Here is a 17,672-nt window from a genome sequence, read left to right as displayed (position 1 = left end):
TTTTTCACCTTGTCATTGGAGTCTCTGCATTTCCCAAGAGGGTCCTCTGTGAAATAGGTTAATGAAAAGAGAAGCCTCAGCCTCGGTTCTCGTTCAGTCCTCAACACCTACCTTCGTGACCTTACTGAGCCAGGAAGGGTGCGAGCGAAACGCTTCCTGCAGGCTTGTCGCCCCCGCCGGATCCACGTGTCGCGGAGGGGAGCAGGGAGTTTCCTACAAGTGGTTTTCCAACCCGTGGAGTTTGGATGACACTTGGCGTTACCTCATTTCTCCTCCACTCCCTCCCTATCTCCTAACAGGCAGATCGATGTCCTGTGTATCAGTACCAGTTATTGACTCCCACAGCAGAAGCTGAGGAAGAGAAAGATGTTACTGTCATTTCCTGGTCCTCTCATGTTCTCCAGCTCGCAAATGTTGGAAACTTTCCCAGACCTTTACAGGTGCCTCCGAAAACAGGCAAAATGGAGACTCCTGGCACTGTTGGGGCTTTAAATGAAAACTTTAACAAAAAAGGCCAGTTGACTTGAAAATGCCCAAATGCTTCCAGTCTTTAAAACAGCTCCAGAGCTCCATAACATTCCTGGCTAGATAGGAACACCCTCTGGCTGCCCTTGACCCCCTGTCAGTGAAAGCAGACCAGTCGCACGGAGGGGGACGGAGGTTGAACTTTGCTCCTTGGGGAGGGTCTTCTTGCTGTTGGAATGAGTTAAGAAACATATCTTTTAGGTGGCACTTCCCTTGCGGCCAAGTATTTCTTTTTTTCCAGTTCTTGGAAGGGTGCCAAAGGCTTGTCCAAGCGATTGCTAGTTTAGTGCTGGTAGGCACTTAAATCTCTGGTCACTCGATTAAAGAACAAGAGGCCTGGGTGTTGTTAAAGCTGTTGATACCATAGCCATGGTAGGTAATCCATATTGGATATCCATAAGGACCACGTGGAAATATTTAAAGAGAGAGAAATATATATATAAATATATAATTATATACATTTTATCGTACAGATTTTTCGTAAAAAAAAAAATAATTTTTTTTCCAAGTTTGATACTGTAAATCTTTATTAAAAGAAATTGCCAGTCCAGGGCTCCCTGGGTGGTGACCTGGAGGGGAATGAAATGTCCTGGCTAAACTTCCACAGAGGGATCAGAATTGCAAGGTAACGTGGAGGGAGGAATGACCCGAAAGCTGTTGACCACGTTGGAGACCCAACTCCTCTACCCTCCGTCCCGGAGGGCCCTCCAGCTTGGGGTTGTCACATTGCATTCCTCTGGGGTTTGGTTTGTTTCTGTTTAGTTATTTTTTTTTCGTTTTTTGTTTTTTTTCCTCTCCGTCCTGCACTTGCAAGCCTGACACCCAGGGCAAGCGTGGCGTGGGGACATAGCTGCAGAGCCCCCAAGGCGCTCCCCCGCCGCAGTACCTCTCGCTCGTCTCTTGCTGCAGTAGTTGGGGGTGCCGGGGCTCCCTTCTCTGCCCCTCTTCGCTTGCCAAGGAGCGGTGGGCTCTGAGTTTGAGTGCTGGGATCCTCTCCCCTGGGCCTGGCCTTTCTAGCCTCTCCAAAACATGGGCACCATGGGATGCTGGAACAGCCTGCAGCATCCGCACGGGTACTGGGAGGGAGTCCCTGGTCTCGTAGGCGCCTTTGCTGGTCTCTCCATTGGCAGTGGGGAAATCTTTTCCCTCCAGGGCACCTCCAGACCCTCAAAGCAAGTCAGCATCTCAGCTCTTGCCCACCCCTACCACCTGCTGGAGCCCTGGGTGCCACCACAGCTGTGGGGAGGGATGGGTGCTGGTGGGCGAGGGCATGATGCCATGGGCGCGTGGCGTGGTCGGGCTTCTGCATGGCTCAGACCCCGGGGAGGAGGAGAAGGTGGCATTTTGGTTTTTCTTTTTTTTTTTTTTTTTTTTTCTCTCTCTAATCATTTAAACTTCATTGTCATGATTGTTTTTATTTAAAAAAGAAAAAAAAAGAAAAAAAGAAAATGAAAAACAAAACGAAAAAGAAAAACTTTTGTAACGTGGATTTGTTTTCCTTCGTCTGTATTTCAGTCTGCTGGGGTGTTTCCGTAGATGGTGGATACTTGCTTTCATTTTTTTAATGATAGAAGTCTTCTGTTTTAAGTTGTTTTTTATCACCAGCTCATTCTATCCTCTGTGGTTACTCAGTAATTTCATTTCAATATTTATTTTTGTGCTGCTTTTTTATTATAAAATAAATTATTGATATACCAAGCAATGTGGATTCCTGTTTGTAAGGCGAGTAGCCCTGTGTATGTGTCCATTACTTTCTCTTGACAGCCACAACGTAATTTATTGCTGTAAATTTAGCTGCAGTGACTGGTTTTTTTGTACCTTTCCAATAAAGCATTTTCTGGTTTCAGACTTGCCCTGGTGTATGGTCAGCGTTTTGGAGCTTGCATTGATTTTTTTTCAGGGGCATGTTTCCCTCACCTGTCACCCGAGCGGCGTGCAGCTGGATGCAGTGCTGCGGGTGAGCGCTGTATTTTTGGGAGGAAGCCTTTTTGTGAGTGTCTGAGCCAGCTGGGTGCTTGCAGAGCCACCAGCTCGCCCAGGTCCCAGCCGTGACGTGTGAGACGTTCCTGTTCCTTGAGCATCAGGGGATATTTTGTGGTGGTGGCTCGCAGAGCATATGGGGACTGGCGGCCTGGTCATGGTGCTGGGGGCACCCTGCAGGGCTTGGCGTGGGGAGCTCAGGAGGTGAGACAGGTCCTGAGCTGCTCCCCTCCCTTCGGGGTTGTGAAAGAGCCCTGCGGTGCTTCCTATGCAACTGCTTGTGGAGAAACAGCTTTAACCCCTTAAATCAATACTTTGTTTTTCCCTGTTTGTTCCTCTGGGATTTAAAGCAGTGGTGCCTCTGACAGAGAGCTCCTGGGAGCCACGTTAGCTTTGGTGGTCGCGGTCACTGGTGAGGGGTTGGAGTAGGCCTCCATCGTCTGCTTCAGCTCCTGTTGGCAGGGATGGCAGCGAGGGAGGTGGGACGTTGTGTCTGCCAGGGATGGAGGAGCAGGAGCTGAGGTGGAAAAGAGTGTTGGGACTCAGCCAGGTGGAAGTTTGGGGTGAAAGGAGACTCGGCCCTCACCGTGCTTAGGGTAGGGGGAAGGAAGGCCTAGAACCGGGGGAAGTCTCGGTACGCGGGGCTGGCACCACACGAGTCCCGCTGGCAGTTCTGGCAACCTGCTGCCTGTGGAGGGCTGGGGCCTCACGGGTGGGTGCCACCACCCCAAAAAAGAAATGCTTCTGCCTTGCAGTGTATGTTCTGAGGCCAGCACGGTCAGCCCCTGCTCTTGTGGGTGCTCCTGTTGTAGAGGAAGAGGAGACGAGGAGGCATCCTGCCTTAGGAACACAGCACCACAGCTGCTAGACGACTCATGCCACCTAAGGCACCTCGAGTATATCAGCTCTCCGTGGATGTGTTCTGACGTTGCAGGGGTTTGAGGGCAGGGGCAGAGCCCAGGAGGAGCCGTGAGCCTCTCTCCCCTCTCAGAGGCTCAGGAGGAGCAGGAGGCTGAGCCTGCTGGAGGAGGCCGTGTTGCCTGCTGCTGCACAGCGCGGCCGCCAGCTGGGGTCCAGCCCAGCACGGCTCCTTCGGGCTGGCATCGCGCTGCTGACTCGGATGAGTCACAGCTGGTTTTTTATTATTTTTTTTTCTCTCTCTCCGTGTTTTGCTTGCAAGAAAGACCTGTTTTACATATAATACAGTAATCAGGGCTTGACATAAATAGGCGATTGTTACCGTCTGCAGTGGGAATTGCACCTGCTGGCAAAAGCAATGAATGCAGCCCATTATGCGCTGGAGTCGATCATTTGTGCAATGAAGTACAACTACGCTCCTCGCTGTGTTCTTGTGCGAGTCTGTATCTCAGCGGCTGTGAGCCCGCTGGCAGATGCCCCATCGTCACCTCTGCAGTCTGTCCTCGCCCCGGGAGGCAAAGCAGCCTCTGTTCCTGCAGCTGCGGCAGGCTCCATCCCAGAGGGGCAGTGTGGACCAAGATGCTCGCTGAGAGACGGTCCTGCTTCGCTGACGGCTACGCAACAAAGCCAGGCAGCCTTGTCGATGCTGCTCTTTGTGGGCAGCGGGGTCCTGCCCCTGTGCCTGGACGTGCCAAGCACATGGCCCTTGTTTACAGACCGGGTGACACCAAACGTGGCAGCGGTCTCACCGGCTGGGCAGGTACAAGCAGCGGAGCTCTGGAGCAGAGGACTTGCCAGACTGGCTCAGCCATAGCCTGCTCGTGTTGACTCCAGGCTTCCAGCACGATAAGATATTCTCTGATAATAAGAAATAGATTTTGTGCTGTTGCTGCCGAAGTCTGGGCTTGGCTCAGCGGATGAGGACCCGGCGGCTCTGAACTGCTGCATCTGCAGCTTAGGAGAGGCTTGGAAGAGGTGCAGCGCAAGCAGGGGGGCACGCACCGCTTGTGGAGTGAAAAAGATGAGCACAAACCCTGCGGGAATGCCAGAGTGTGGAGGATGCTGCGTGTGCAGGTATTTCTGCTGGGCCAGCACTGAGGGGCAGGGAGGACGCGGAGCTGGAGAGCATCAGCATTAGAGCAGGAACGGGCAGAGTGTGGGCTCTGCTCGCTGACCTAAGTGAAAAACACTTGTTCAATCCATGGTAGAAATTGCTGTTTATTAGAAAAAAAATCATAAATAAAATAATTTCATCTTGCAATTTACATTTTGCAGCTCAGGAGCAGGTGGAAAAAAAAAAAAAAAAAAAAAAACAAACACAAAAACACAACAAAACACTAGGAGCTCTAAAATGGCTATAAGCCTTACCCAGAGGTTGGTTTGCCATGCAAATCGAAGGCTCCGGACTTGCCCCTGTCCTTCCACTACCCAGCTCCCACCCCAACCAACAGCCCAAATAAGTTCCCAGGGACCATCTGATGAACAGCAAGGGAATAGAAATTGGAAAAAATAAAATCAGAGAGGAAGTTTAACAGAAGGAGGCACGCTCTCCATCATGGATACAGAGAAAATCCTCCCTGGGAGCACTCCTGCCCTGAGTGCATCTCTGCCAATACCACCCTGGCTGGGCTCAGCCCCACATGCCTTTCTGCAGCTTGGCAGGGGTGAAATGAGTTTGTCAGATCTGGGAAATGGCTCACGCAGCCCTTGCACCGCTGAGCTCCCCGGGTCCCCCAGCATCCCATATCTGGCCCAGCCTGGCCGCAGCACTTGTTTCCTGCAAGCAGGGGTAGGGATGTGGAATAGAGGGGTTAGGAGGAACAGACAGTTCCCGGTCAGTGCATTCCTACCACCACCAGTCACAGTCTGGTTCCCTAATAATGCCTCTGATAAGGAAGCTGGAATCCCTTTTAACTTCTGATCCGCTCAGAGATAAGTCGGTTTAGACATAAACAAGTGCCTCTGTCACCAGCAGCTCTCAGAAATGCAGCTGTGAGACCTCGTGGTGAAGTCCGAGTGAGGTCCCGCTGCTGCTCCCGGGGGACTTGCTCAAGCAGCTGCATCCCCATCTGGAGGGAGAGGAGGATGAGTTACTTTTCCTCCTCTGTAAAGGTCTCCTGCATGACTCCATAGGCTTTTTGGGGGGAAGAGAGGAAAATGTGTAAAAATAAGGCATGATGTCTTTCAAACATTACCGGGTTTTGAGGTGAAGTGAAGTCACCTTCCTGCTCTGCTTTTCTCCACAGGGCCCTTGAGACCATTTTTTACCCAAATCAGGCAAAACTAGAGCAGAACCGTGCTGAGAAAAGCATTTCTCTCAGGCCTGGGCGCTGCTTGCAGGCAGGAGGAGGGTGAGGGCAGCCAGTCCATCCGATGGCACAGGTGGGTGGCCTGGCTTGCTGGGGACCCCAGCCAGGGTACGGGCATGGGGCTGGCACCCAAACCCTGGCAGCAAAGAGCTGAGCTCAGCACGTGACTGCTTGGCCACAGAGCAAAGAGCCCGGTCCCTAACACCAGCAGAGACAGGACAGCAGGAGCTGGCACTGTTTGATTTAACCTTTCCCTGGGTTATTGCATCTTCCCTCCAAGGGACTGCCCTTTGAGTAGAGTTCTCGGCTTCCCTCTCCTCCTCTCAGCACTCTGATTAGACCAGGTTGTCTCAGCCTCCAGACAGTCCCCCCTTCCATGGGTTTAAGCCTCTCCGGTGTCACTGTCCCCTCTGACTTCTCCTACAGCTCCTCGTCCGACAGGATCAGCACTCTCTTCTCGATGTTTTTGCTCTTTCTGCCACTCACTCCCTCCACCTTGGAGGCCACGTGCCCGTTCTCGCCCGGCACTTTGTGCTCTGCCTCCTGCATGGACTGCTGGGTGTACTGCTGGTACGTGGGCGAGAAGTTGTGGATGGCGTCCTGCACGATGTCCTGGGGGCTCATGGTCTCCTTCAGCCCGCTCGAGATGCTCTGCATCGGGGCGAGGTTTGCTGAAAAAAAGGAGAGCAGGAGGGTGATGGGACATCAGATGAGCAACAGCCCGAGTGCTCCGAGGTTGCAGTGACACTTTTCCTTAGATGAAAGGAGGAAGAGGAGAGGAAGAGCTACCTGTTGTGTTTTCTTTCTTCTCCCTGTACACCTGGCAGGTAAACGCGTAGCGCAGGGCAATGGAAGCAAAGAGCATCTCGATGCAGATGATGAAGTTCTGGTAGCCAGCAGCCACTGTCCCAGCTCCCACCTCCTTCCCGTCTATGATCTGAACTTCGGGGATCACCCCGCACTTCTCCAGGATTGCCAGCAGCGTCCCTGCGCAGGGGAAGGGAGAGGGGTCAGCTCTGGTCCCACATCCCTGGGCTGCGTGGTGCTGCGAGAGGAGGACGAGGGACCCACCTTGCCAGAAGGAGAGGAAGATGACGGCCTTGATGGTGATGAACTTGAGGACCGGCTCAAACGGGCGCAGCAGGTCCATGGTGGCGAAGTAGAAGAGGAAGAGGGCGTAAAGCGCCAGGCTGACGGAGAAGTTGTAGATGATGGTGATGTAGAGGTAGCCGCTTCGGACACTGCGGGGAGAGAGCAGGCTGCTGGAGCGAGCACAACCAGAGGCACAGGGGGAAGAAGGGGAGCAGGGGGTGGGAGGCGTGTGTGGCTTTGTCTTGGGGGGCAGCCCAGCTGGGGAAGGAGAATGGGAAGTGGGGGAGCAGGGGCTGCTGTCACTTTTCCTCTCTTGTGTGACCGTTTGTGTGATGGCCCCTGAGCGTTTCATCCCCATCTCATCGGGGGACAGTGAGTCTCCATTCCTGGGTGCTTTGGGCTCCTCATGGCCTTGCTGCCTGGGGAGGCCTGGCAGGTCACCCTGTCCCCTGCGATGGAGCAGGGACCCAACCTGTCCCCTTCCCCCCAGGAGGCCGGTGCCTCCTCCCCAGCCCCACACAGCATCCTCACTTGAAGTCCCCGTCGTGGTACTTCCCGAACGCCTGCAGGATGATGGTGACGATGGCCATGAGGGGTTTCACGATGCAGAACTGCAGCGTGGCCTACACAGGGGAGAGACACCGTGCACTCAGGGCCATCCTGTCCCCCCAGCCCCACCACAGCCAAGCTCCCTGCTCCCGGGACACAGGGGTGAGCGATTCTCCATCTCTGGAGTGACCAGCACTGCGGGCTGAGATCTGGACCAGCAGACAGGAGGGAGCAGGGCTGTGCCCCCGAGCGCTCACAAAAAGCAGCAGAGCCACGCTGAGGCAGAGGACTGGCTGGCTCACAGACAGACCAGTGCCAGGATTTGTCCCTGCAGCGCAGCCCTGGGCGGTGAGGGAGCCGTCCAGCTAACCTGGGACTGGACAGAGATAAAAATCTCAGCTCTGCAGTGGGAGGAGACCCTGACTCAGCAGTGAGTCAGAGGCAAGGACAGCGAGCGCTGCGCTCTGCTGCTGGCCAGGTGCCGGCAGAGCTGCTCCCTCAGAGGAAAAAAAAAAAAGAGCATCTCGGGTAAGATTTCTCCTTGGGTAAGGAACCCACTGAGAGACAGCCTGGAGAGCCCTCATCCCTCAGTGCAGAGGGGAGCGGAGGCGATGCTCCCTGGCAGGTACCCACCTGCTTGCAGAAGCGCAGGAACCCAATGGAGTAGGACATGCCCTGAAGGCAGCAGGTCCCGTACAAGCAGCTGGACCTGGAAGTAGAAGCCAAGGAGATGCCATTGGGGCAGCCGGATGGGGAAGGTGGGTGAGGAAAAGCTGAGGAGCTGGTGGCGTGCCACCACTTACGCAATGGGCTTCCCTCGGATCTCCGTCATGATGGTGCTCTCCCCACCGAGGTACTCAAAGCACAGGCTCAGGAAGCTGTAAATCACGAAAGCTGGCAAGGCAAGGGCAGGCACGATCAGCAGGGCTGGTGGAGGTGCGGGGGGGTTCTTACATTTCCCATCCCTTCCTGCTCAGATGTCTTCTCACCCACCCTGGCACAGCACCAGGGTTTGGGACTCGGGTCCAGGTGGGTGGGAGGCCACCAGCAGGTCAGATCCAGCTGAGCCAGACGCGCCGTGCCACGTGTACAAGGCAAGTGTGTTCTGCTGCAGACACAGCAGCTCTGCTGTGTACACACAGCCCCTGCACTCAGGGCACGTGGTGGCACTTGTGTGTCCCAGCAGTGCCCAAGGAGCCAGCCCTCGTGCACACCCAGACAAGCCCAGGAGCCTTGCAGTTTTCTTGGCCAGCCCCACCAATTTTTGTTTTGTGCTCTCTTGCTCCAGACCTGAAGTATTACGCATGCCCTGGGGGGAAGCAACCCGGTGCAAGAGCAACCTCAGCTCTCAACAGTTCCCCCCTGTACCACAAACATCCCAACTACCCAGTTTCTTAGGTAAGTGTACCTGCTTTAGAAAAACTGCATTGCTACCTCAATGGTAGCCAGAAAACCCTTCCTGGGAACATGACCAGACGCTGGGCTCCCTCTGAGCCAGCAGGCATCTGCCCATGGGCCACCTCTCTCCCTGCTGCTGCTGGGGAAGGAAGGGGAAACCTCCACGTGGAGGAAGGGAGAGTTGGAAGTGAAAATGGTGGAGATCTGGCACCGTGTGCAACCCAGGCTGCTCCAGAGACATGTCAGGGGGAGGAGAGTCCTGCTTTGCTTTCAGCACCCCGTGCTCACCTTCGTAGCAGTCGCGCACCGAGTCGAAGTAGACGTAGTACTGGTGGCTGCCGAGGAGGAGGAGGCTGAGCCAGGAGTCGAAGGCATAGATGGGCACGATGAAGAGGATGCGGATGATGTAGCGCTGCTCCTTGGGGATGGTGTAGTTCCTCAGGTGCGTGTAGATCTGCAGAGGAGAGCGTGCCCGTTGCACACAGCTCCGGCTAGGACTGATGACTGAGCTGGGGCTGGCTCCTGGAGGCAGTGGCTCACCCCAGGGCAGCCCCAGCAGCACGGATCTAAAATCACCAGCAGCATCACAAAACGTGCCTGCTGGCAGGGTGCTGCAAGGCCGTGTGCCCCAAAGGCACAGTTCTGGGGTGCTGGAGGAGACACGTGCTGGAGCTCCTGGCTGGGAGCTGCCTGCAGGCGCTGCTGATGCCCTGCACCTCTCCCAGCTCTGGCAGCACGCGGGCAAAGTCCACGCTCGCGAGGCAGAGATATCCCCTGCAGCCCCAGGAGGAAATACCCACCCGGGGCGATGGTTTGCAGCGAGCTTGGTGCCGATTGATAGCTTTGCCCCAGAGCTGCAGCTCCATCCCGCCCGTACCTGGTGGAAGGTGATGATGAGCGCCGACCAGACGAAGATGCCGGAGATGGCCTGTGCCGCCGTGGTGGTGAGGAAGAGCTGCTGGCCGTCCTGGGAGTCGTTGTGGGCAGTCAGCGGCATGGCAAAGGCTGGGGAAGGGGTGGCCGAGGCCAGCCTGGTCACCGTGCTGGGCCCCGGGGAGCCGGGTGGCGTGGGAGAGGGCACGGCCCGGGTGGCATTACTCATCTGCAGGAGGGAGAGGCACGGGGAGTGGCGCAGGATGGAGGTAAGCTGGGGAGGGGGAAGGTCCCTGCAGGTTTCCCGGCCCACGCAACGTGGACAAACCACCTGTGAGTTTTTCTCCTCCCCAGGCCTTTTCCAGCAGGTCCCTCACCCAAGCCAGCCGATTCACTGTGGCCAGGGCTGCTGCAGGACAATGCAAATGTCCTCCAAGAGCAGACCCTCGTGTCTCCAAGGGGGTGTCTGTGCTCCCTGTGTCCCATGAAATGCCTGCTTTTCCCCGCCTGCCTTGCTCCTTCTGGTTTTCTCAGGGAAAGACCTGCCCATGTTTGTGCTCCTTGGAGGACACTTGTGGCTCAGGACCCTTTTTCACCAGGCACCAGAGACTTAAGGCTTAAAATCACCCCCATCCAGCCCCTTACCAACAAACCATCAGGCCCCTGACATCCCTTCAGACAGTGCGTGCACATCTTCATCTCCTTTGGACTCCAGAGAACACCAAGACCCTTGCAGTGTCATCTCCCCCCCCCAAAAAAAATGTGGCTCCTTTCCCCATGGGTAACACGCTAGGGGCAAACCCCGGGGTTTACCAAGGAGCTGGGCATTTGGCATCGCCATCACTTGAAGTTCAGCCAGGGAGCAAGCCTCAGCCCTTTCGGGATTTAGGGGGTCCTGCTGGGATTTGGGGATGCTGGAGCACTCCTGCACCTCCACAGCGTCCTCATGGGCAGCTCTGCCCTCCCCAAAACCGCTCACCCCAAGCACTCCCAGCACAGAGAGTGGCCAGGACGCACAGGGCACTGTGCACCCTGCAGCTCCAAACAGCAAGGACCAGCCTAATAATACACTTTTATTTATAGGGCAGCTTCATATCTCAAGGCCAACAGATGCACAAACTGCCGTGTTTGGCCTCTCTGTGCTAATCTATGGAAAGCTGCTTTTTCCCCAAGTACAACAATAGTGGTTTGAAAACCAGCAGCGAGAGGAGCTCTACCAATGCAGACGCTCCTCGGCACGCTGGTCATAAACAAAGATTTCAGCTGCTCGGTAACTATCACCCGGAGGAAAACCTGTAAGCACGGACTGGCGAGCGGCAGGAAAATATCTGCCGGCGATAAGCCTGCTAGGGAACGACCTCGATCCACTTAAAACACAGGAACCAACCCAAAGCCGGAGCTCGCCTGGCTCGCCCTCTCTCCGAACCCCAAGCTGGTAGGAGAGGAAACCCAGCTGGTGTCAGATCAACGGCCCTAAAAATACCTCCCACTGCCTGTAAGCGGAGATGCCCGGGGCGGGCTAGGTGGCCGCGGGCTGGCGAGGTCCCAAGGGCTCGTCCCAGCGTACCTGCGGCTGGCCGAGGGCTCATGGAGGTGGCAGGAGCTGGGTTTTTTTGCCCCGTGCAGCCATCGTGACCCTGCCCCGGCCAGCAGGAAGCAGGATCCCGGGGAGGGATCTGTTCTTTGGACAGAGCGGACCTGCCTTGTAAACATTAACTGGAGGCCAGGGAGAGCTGGAGGCGTGGGTCGGAGGGAGAGAGACGAGCTGGGCCCCCTTCCCCGCAGCCCCCCGTGCTTTTTGGGGATGCCCTGTGTCAGGTGCTGTCCCTCTGCCCAAGCTTTGTGCTGGGGGAGGGCATGATCCGGCTCAATTCCTAATTGCTAGACCCATTTATTCTGTTCTCAGCCCGGCGCCGTGCCGCGGATGCTCGGCCCAAGCCGTGCTGCCTCCTATTAGCTTTCACAGCCTGGCTGCGCAGCGAGCACCACGGCACCAGCAGCCGGCCCTGGCAGGCTCTCCCGCATTGTAAAACTCTTAACACGTCGCAGCAAGTCATTAAAAACAACAGCCTCCGTGCCACTCGGAGCCAGGGCTCCCAGCTCCAGAGGTAATCAGATCCCGGCCGTGCAAGGTAGCCGGGCAATTCAATGCAGCCAAGGGCCCGTTTGCTTCCAAAACAAAGGCAGCCAGGAGGTGCGAGGGTAATTCTAGCTCCAAAACTCAGCTCAACGGGACGGTGCTAGTGCCACATCCAGCCGGGCTGTGCTCAGACACCTGCCCTGTGCCCCTCTGCGACTTGGGGATGTTAAGGGAGCACTGAGCCAAAAAAAAAAACAGGCACTGGCACCTTTCTTGGGGCAGACCACCTGTAGGATTGTGTTGTCTGGGATTTTCCTTGCATGACAGGCTGCTGGATCCCTCCCCAGCTGCCTGCTGCCAGGACGCCTTGCGGAGCACAAACCCCACCCTGGCGGCTGCCCCGTGGGGCAGGGACAGCCAGGAAGGGAGCAGAAGCCCCCACAACCCCCTGCCAGGAGGAATACCTCCAGCATGTGCCCAAAATAAGGCAGAACAGCACCCAAAATAAGGCGGAGCAGTGGGTGATGCACGCACAGGGCTCCTGCTGCAGGCTGTGCCCTGCCACCTGCACCCACAGGTGCTGGGAGCCGATGGCTGGGGCAGCCTCTGCTCTGTTTGAGGAGCACCGGGACCCCCCAGCAACCCACCAGGATCCCCTTCCCCATCCCAGGGCCCCACTCACCCTGCGGGGCTCCTCCGGGAGCCGGCCTCGGCTGCCTCCTGCCGTGCACCTGCCTCCGCATCCCCTGCGCCCTCCTCCACCACCAGACTCCTCCTCCGGGCACCTTCCCAGCCGGGCACCCTCACCTCGCCAGCCCCGGGGGGCTCAGTCCCAGCCCCTCTGCCCCTTCCCTGGGCCCCAGGGTGGCTGGAGCAGCAGGTAGAGCTTTGCCTCCTGAGGAAAAGCTGCCAAACGTACCTTTCCAGTCCGCCCCACTTGGCACCCACGCCCGGAAAGCAAACACGGAAGGCTCCGGCGCTGCTGCCCCGTGAGCACCCCGTGGCTGTGGGTGAGCGCCGTGCCGCCTGCACGGGCAGCGAAGACGGTTCTCCTTGCAGTTGGGAGTTAAATCTTTCCCGGAGGATAACGATGACTAAAAGGCAGACATCTGGTTGTACAAGCAGCCAGGCTCGCGTGGCTGTTTTTTGGGGCAGGCCTTCCCCCAGCTTTACTGCAGAGCAGAGAGCAAAGTCGAAGGACCAAGTGCTCACGGTCAGATTTATCACCCGCAGGAAGGCAGCCAGATAAGTCTGTTGCGGCTCCGAGCATCAAATGGCAGAGATTGCCACGTCCTTTCTTTGCCTGCCACTGTGTGCAGACCTGGTGGCAAAGAGAACCAGGAAATTCTGGTGGTTAATCTGTGGTTGGCGTTCAGGTAGCAACACTCAAGGTCTTCAGGGCACAGCAGCGGTGTGCTGACGTTACCACCACAGTGGGAGATGTGATGATTTACATTCAATTTGCTGATTAACATACACTTTCCACAAGTTGCTGGACCCACAGACACCGTGGGAGTACCACGAACCAGGAAATTCACTGAATTTTGTAACGGAAAAGGATCTCTACCAGCAAACCAGGATCAGCATTAACAAATTCCACATGCCTCTCTCAGCCCTCCTAGAGCAACAACATAAAAAAGTGTAAAAGAGAGAAAATGTGGAGTTCTGACAGATGCAAATCTTTGATTCTTGGAAGCACAGTTTGGAAAACTATTTTTAGATGAAATTTCTTGTCAAGGGCAGCTGCGAGCCTGCAGCTTTTGAATGTACTTTAAAAAAACCTTTCATTTCTCATTATCCTTTAAATATTGTAAATAACCCTTCCTTCAGAGGGAGTCCTTTTGAAGTTCATTTTCTGCTTTTCTACCTTTAGGGGATCTTTTAGCAACAGAAATGATCCTGCAACTGGATCTACAAGGGAATGGCTGTGCTGATTCTGCTAGTATCAATGGTTCCTAACACAACACAGGTCTTTCCTGCCCAGAATTTAAACACAAGACCTGTCCTCTGTCTACTCAGTCAAGTTCATAAGTGACAAAAGTGTGTAATGGCTTACTTAAAAATTTACTACTTGGTGTTAATTGTTCAAAGAAAAGGTAAAAACAAACCTGCTTTCCAGGCAAATAGCAAGAGCTGGGCTATTAAGTGTTGCGTTTACTCACATGACTTCAAGTAACACCACTTCTTTTCAATGGACTTGGCAGACACACCGCTGTGTAACCCCCACGAGTCCTTCTGACCTCACATCTCCTCTGACAGATGGTTTAGAACAGGGGCAGCTTGCTGCGGGTGGTCCAGAGCTACGCACATACTGCCTCTCTAAAATGCTGGTGACATATAACAAGTAAACAGCCAATATTTTGTCTTTTTTCCACTACTAATTTGGGTTCCTTTCTGCCATCCTGACGTCAGCTTTCAAAAACTTTGAGCAGTTTAATTATCTACCTCTCTTTAAAATTTGACTGAAAGTAAAGAATGGGTTCAGAATACATCAGGAAGGGACTGACATACGGACAAAAGCACTCATATAGGACTCATTTCCTTAAAAAAAACAGTCAAGAAAGTCTTTCCTATTATGCAACTGCTGCTGATTTGTTACCGAGGCTTGTATTTCAATTGAAGTGATTTTCACAGAGTAAGAAAGAAAACACATAAAATTAGATTCATCAATGTTTCTTTTATTCACTCTGCACTGGGTGTTCCCCTTTGCGGTACACTGTAGCTACAGAGCTTGGCATCTATTACTCCTCAGGACACAAATGCAGAGCCATGTTTCTCAAATATACAACCCACCCAAAGTGATAAAAATAAAATTTCTCTTGTATGTCGAGACAATTGTGCTTGTCTCATCACTGACTATATGGACTGCAAACCTGTCACAGTAATAAAACCCACAAACATTCTACACAGTAGAGAAAAATTCATCAAATTCCTCAGTATGTCCAAAACCAGCACAAAGACATTCCATCATTTTCATTTTTTGTCCTTTTAAAAAAGTGGTGATGAGTCATGGACTCAAGATCATTTCCTTGAATCCAGATGGTACAACTTCACCACACTTGGCAACTTCGGATCACTTCCCGTAGAGCTTGTATTCCTTCCATGGTCTTGTCTTTTAAAGCCATGGCGAGAAGAACAGGTTTGTTCCCAGCTTCCTGAGACACGAACGCCACCAGGTTTTTGGCACAAACATGGACGAGGGGCTGAAAAGCAAAGGTATACAGATGTGTACTCTTACAGCTGGGAGAGCCCTCCTACGTGCGTTAGGAGAGGAAGAGTCTTGCAATGACTCGTTCGTGGAGCACACAGAGAACCTGCCTATACTGGACTCAGATTGAACATGAGTTTGCTGAACAGTTCCAGCATGATTAGAAACAGACACGCAGCTTGGCTGGTCAGCAAAGCCAAGCCATGGTACAGGACATTTTAGAAAGCACTTTCTCAACTATCTTAAAATGGAAGAGTTTGGACCTGAGAGCAACAGCTGTTCAACCCACCCTGAAACAACTTAACGGGAGCTGCACTTGAATTAAGTTTTGCACTCGTTTGGAAAATTTGGAAAGCTGGTGTGGGGAATCTTTCCTTCCACCGTTGTAGAAAGACAGCGAAGAAAGCTGTCTTGTTTTTTGCAATTCTTAGAGATCTCAAAGTGGTGTTATATACACGCTCTTTACATGCCATGTGTAAAAGATGTGTTTCTGATTTTAATAGAATAATGAAAAACAGAAATAAATGGTGAGGCCAAAGCAGAGAAGAAAAGGGATAGAATTTTCTTAGTGATGTTTCTTTAACAAGAATGTCAAGCTTGTCTAGGATTTATTGGCACCATAGCTATGTATTTATTAGAAGGCTGAGCTTGTTTGATTTTAGCAAACATTGTGTGTTGGAAGCGTGTCCTATCCCAAACAGGGATGTTAATGGCAACAAGCAGGAAACCAGCAAACTAAAAAGCCTTTCCTTAAAGTTTAGATTGATTAAGTTGGTAAAATTATTTAAAAATACTATGTAACCAAGTATAAAAAGGCACTTTCCATCTCCAGAATAAAACATAAAAACAGATTGAAGGTGGTGCCATTCAGAATTAGCAGATGTCACACCTACCAAAGCAAAGGTTCTCCCATCTAGGAAAGGCAGCTATTACTGAAGAATGAGAACTCCATAATGAGAAGCTGCAGACAGAATTGGGAACCTGTGCTGCTAGTTTTTTCTACTTTAGGCTAGTAAGTAATATTTGACAGCTCCAGCCCTGATGGAAAGCCTCATAATCTTGTAGCTCTGTAACTTTTTGTTTTAATGCTTGACTAGTTGACGCTTTGCAAAATGCGTTTCCTTCTGCTTTCTCTCCAGCTTTGTGAAATAGTCGATAAAAACTCATTTTGTTCAAGCAAAACAAATTAAACTTTATCAAGGGCAGGTGCTGGCAAGCACACTTGGGAGAGGGCAACTAAAGTCCATTATGGGGCTGGCATGGGTGGGGGCTGGGGGGAGGAGACGAGACTTGAAAAGTTAAATTTATTGGAACTGAAACCCAGAAAAGGTTATCGAAGGCCAAATGTTTGATCTTGCAACCTTTAAATCAACACCAGCTGTATCAAACCTGCCATAAACACTGCAAAGCAACCCATATCCTGTAAGATACAAAATACCAGGCCCCCAAACCACTCAGTTAGTTAAACTTACGCTGAAGAACAGATAAATGCGCATATTTTTCTGATGAACCCCTCTTCCTTCGGAACAGATTTTTACATTAATTTTACCACTATGCAAACACTGCTTAACTACGGTGATTCATCAACTCCCTGGCAACTGGTACAGCCCCACCTACCACATTTCCCCCTCTGCCTTGGTGCCAGCGTGCTGTACATCTGTTCTTACCTCATCCTTGCCCAGTAGCACTTTTGTGGTGAGCGAAGGCCTGCCAATGTTGTCGCCTATTGTGTTGGGGTCCACGTAGATGAGCGTCCCCAGCTTGCCGTACTGCGTTACCACCACAAGAATGGAGTTGGAGAACGCCGTGCACACCACCTCCGTGGGGACCCCGTGTACCACTTCCTCTCGCTGCTTTGACGTCACGATGGGATTTGCTGCCATTGCTGCAGAAAACAATAACACGACATTAGATTAAAAACACGGACCACAGGCTATAAAAAGCCCGAATCTTTTCATTCACTTGGTGTACCGAGGTTAAGTTGATTTCAGGGAGTAACAGCACCCAGAGGTGTAGGCGAAGCGGTGAGCCAGGACAGGAACAGTTGTCAACACCCAGTGTCCACACACGCACCTCACAGGAAGGTGAAATACAAATGCCCCTACATGGAAAAGTTGCTGTTTATAGGTTTTCACACTGCTCGCAGTTTAACAATGAGTGGACCTGTTCCCACCAAGTGCAGCATGATGCAAAACCTCATGGCAGTTCCTCACCCTTACTGCCATCAAGGGGAGCCCCCCAAACCCCCCGCACCTCCCAGACTTCAGCACTGGGCGGGCAGGCAAGCAGGAAACAAAAACACCAACAATAACAACCCCAAACTATGTATTTTTTTTAGGATGCCCCCCCCCCCCCAACATCGCATCCCTCAGAGATGAGGGGAGCAGCGCTGCGCCCCCACAGCACCCTCGCTGCGGGACGTGCCCGCCATCCCCTCACCCTGCCCCGGGCTCAGGCTGATCACAGGCCCCGCTCGCCCGCCCCTACCCTCCTCAGGCCTCGCCGCCGCCGCCGTTCTCCGCCCGGGCCCGCCCAGCCACGACAGAAGCGGCGCCTTTCCCCTCCCTCCAGCCGCCCGCGGCGCGGGGAGATGGCGCAGGGCCGCCGCCATCGCCGCCGCCGCCGTCCCCTCAGCGCGGGGCCGCCATTAGCGGGCCGCCCGCCCAGGGAGGCGCCATCTGCAGCGCACCCCCCCCCCCCCCGCTCCCCTCACGGGCAGCCCCCCCCCCAAAGCTCCTTT

The 17,672-nt window shown here is 53.6% G+C and overlaps 2 protein-coding genes across 3 annotated transcripts; both read right to left on the bottom strand.

Moving 5' to 3' along the window:
• Positions 1-5,991: 5,991 nt before the first annotated feature.
• TMEM184A (transmembrane protein 184A) lies at positions 5,992-9,873 on the bottom strand. The gene is made up of 8 exons (XM_032197852.1): positions 9,649-9,873; positions 9,060-9,225; positions 8,177-8,267; positions 8,007-8,082; positions 7,356-7,447; positions 6,804-6,973; positions 6,522-6,719; positions 5,992-6,403 (listed from the first exon to the last, which is right to left on the bottom strand). Exons 1-8 carry the CDS (start codon positions 9,871-9,873, stop codon positions 6,153-6,155), a joined length of 1,269 nt encoding a protein of 422 aa, XP_032053743.1. The 3' UTR covers positions 5,992-6,152.
• Positions 9,874-14,381: 4,508 nt separating this feature from the next.
• Positions 14,382-17,464, bottom strand: PSMG3 (proteasome assembly chaperone 3). Of its 2 annotated transcripts, none has more exons than XM_032197612.1 (3): positions 17,420-17,464; positions 16,600-16,817; positions 14,382-14,927 (listed from the first exon to the last, which is right to left on the bottom strand). In XM_032197612.1, the coding sequence occupies exons 2-3, from the start codon at positions 16,813-16,815 to the stop codon at positions 14,775-14,777; spliced, it is 369 nt and encodes a 122-aa protein (XP_032053503.1). In that variant the 5' UTR covers positions 16,816-16,817; positions 17,420-17,464; the 3' UTR covers positions 14,382-14,774. The 2 variants fall into 2 exon arrangements, with proteins under 2 accessions (XP_032053503.1, XP_032053504.1); XM_032197613.1 differs by lacking the exon at positions 17,420-17,464 and adding an exon at positions 16,904-17,209.
• Between the last annotated feature and the right edge of the window lie 208 nt (positions 17,465-17,672).

The sequence above is a fragment of the Aythya fuligula genome, chromosome 15, assembly GCF_009819795.1.
Source record: "Aythya fuligula isolate bAytFul2 chromosome 15, bAytFul2.pri, whole genome shotgun sequence".
Classification (NCBI taxonomy): domain Eukaryota; kingdom Metazoa; phylum Chordata; class Aves; order Anseriformes; family Anatidae; genus Aythya; species Aythya fuligula.
Note: the sequence above shows the minus strand (reverse complement) of the source record. Positions and strands in the feature narration are given on the sequence as shown.

Excerpts from the sequence above, each read along its gene's own strand:
- TMEM184A (XM_032197852.1), bottom strand. The coding sequence starts at position 9,873 with ATGAGTAATGCCACCCGGGCCGTGCCCTCTCCCACGCCACCCGGCTCC. Across the intron at positions 9,226-9,648 it reads TCATCATCACCTTCCACCAG|ATCTACACGCACCTGAGGAA; the intron begins GTACGGGCGGGA and ends TCTCCTCTGCAG. Across the intron at positions 6,720-6,803 it reads CTTCCTCTCCTTCTGGCAAG|GGACGCTGCTGGCAATCCTG; the intron begins GTGGGTCCCTCG and ends TCCCCTGCGCAG.
- PSMG3 (XM_032197612.1), bottom strand. The coding sequence starts at position 16,815 with ATGGCAGCAAATCCCATCGTGACGTCAAAGCAGCGAGAGGAAGTGGTA. Across the intron at positions 14,928-16,599 it reads TGCTACTGGGCAAGGATGAG|CCCCTCGTCCATGTTTGTGC; the intron begins GTAAGAACAGAT and ends TTTGCTTTTCAG.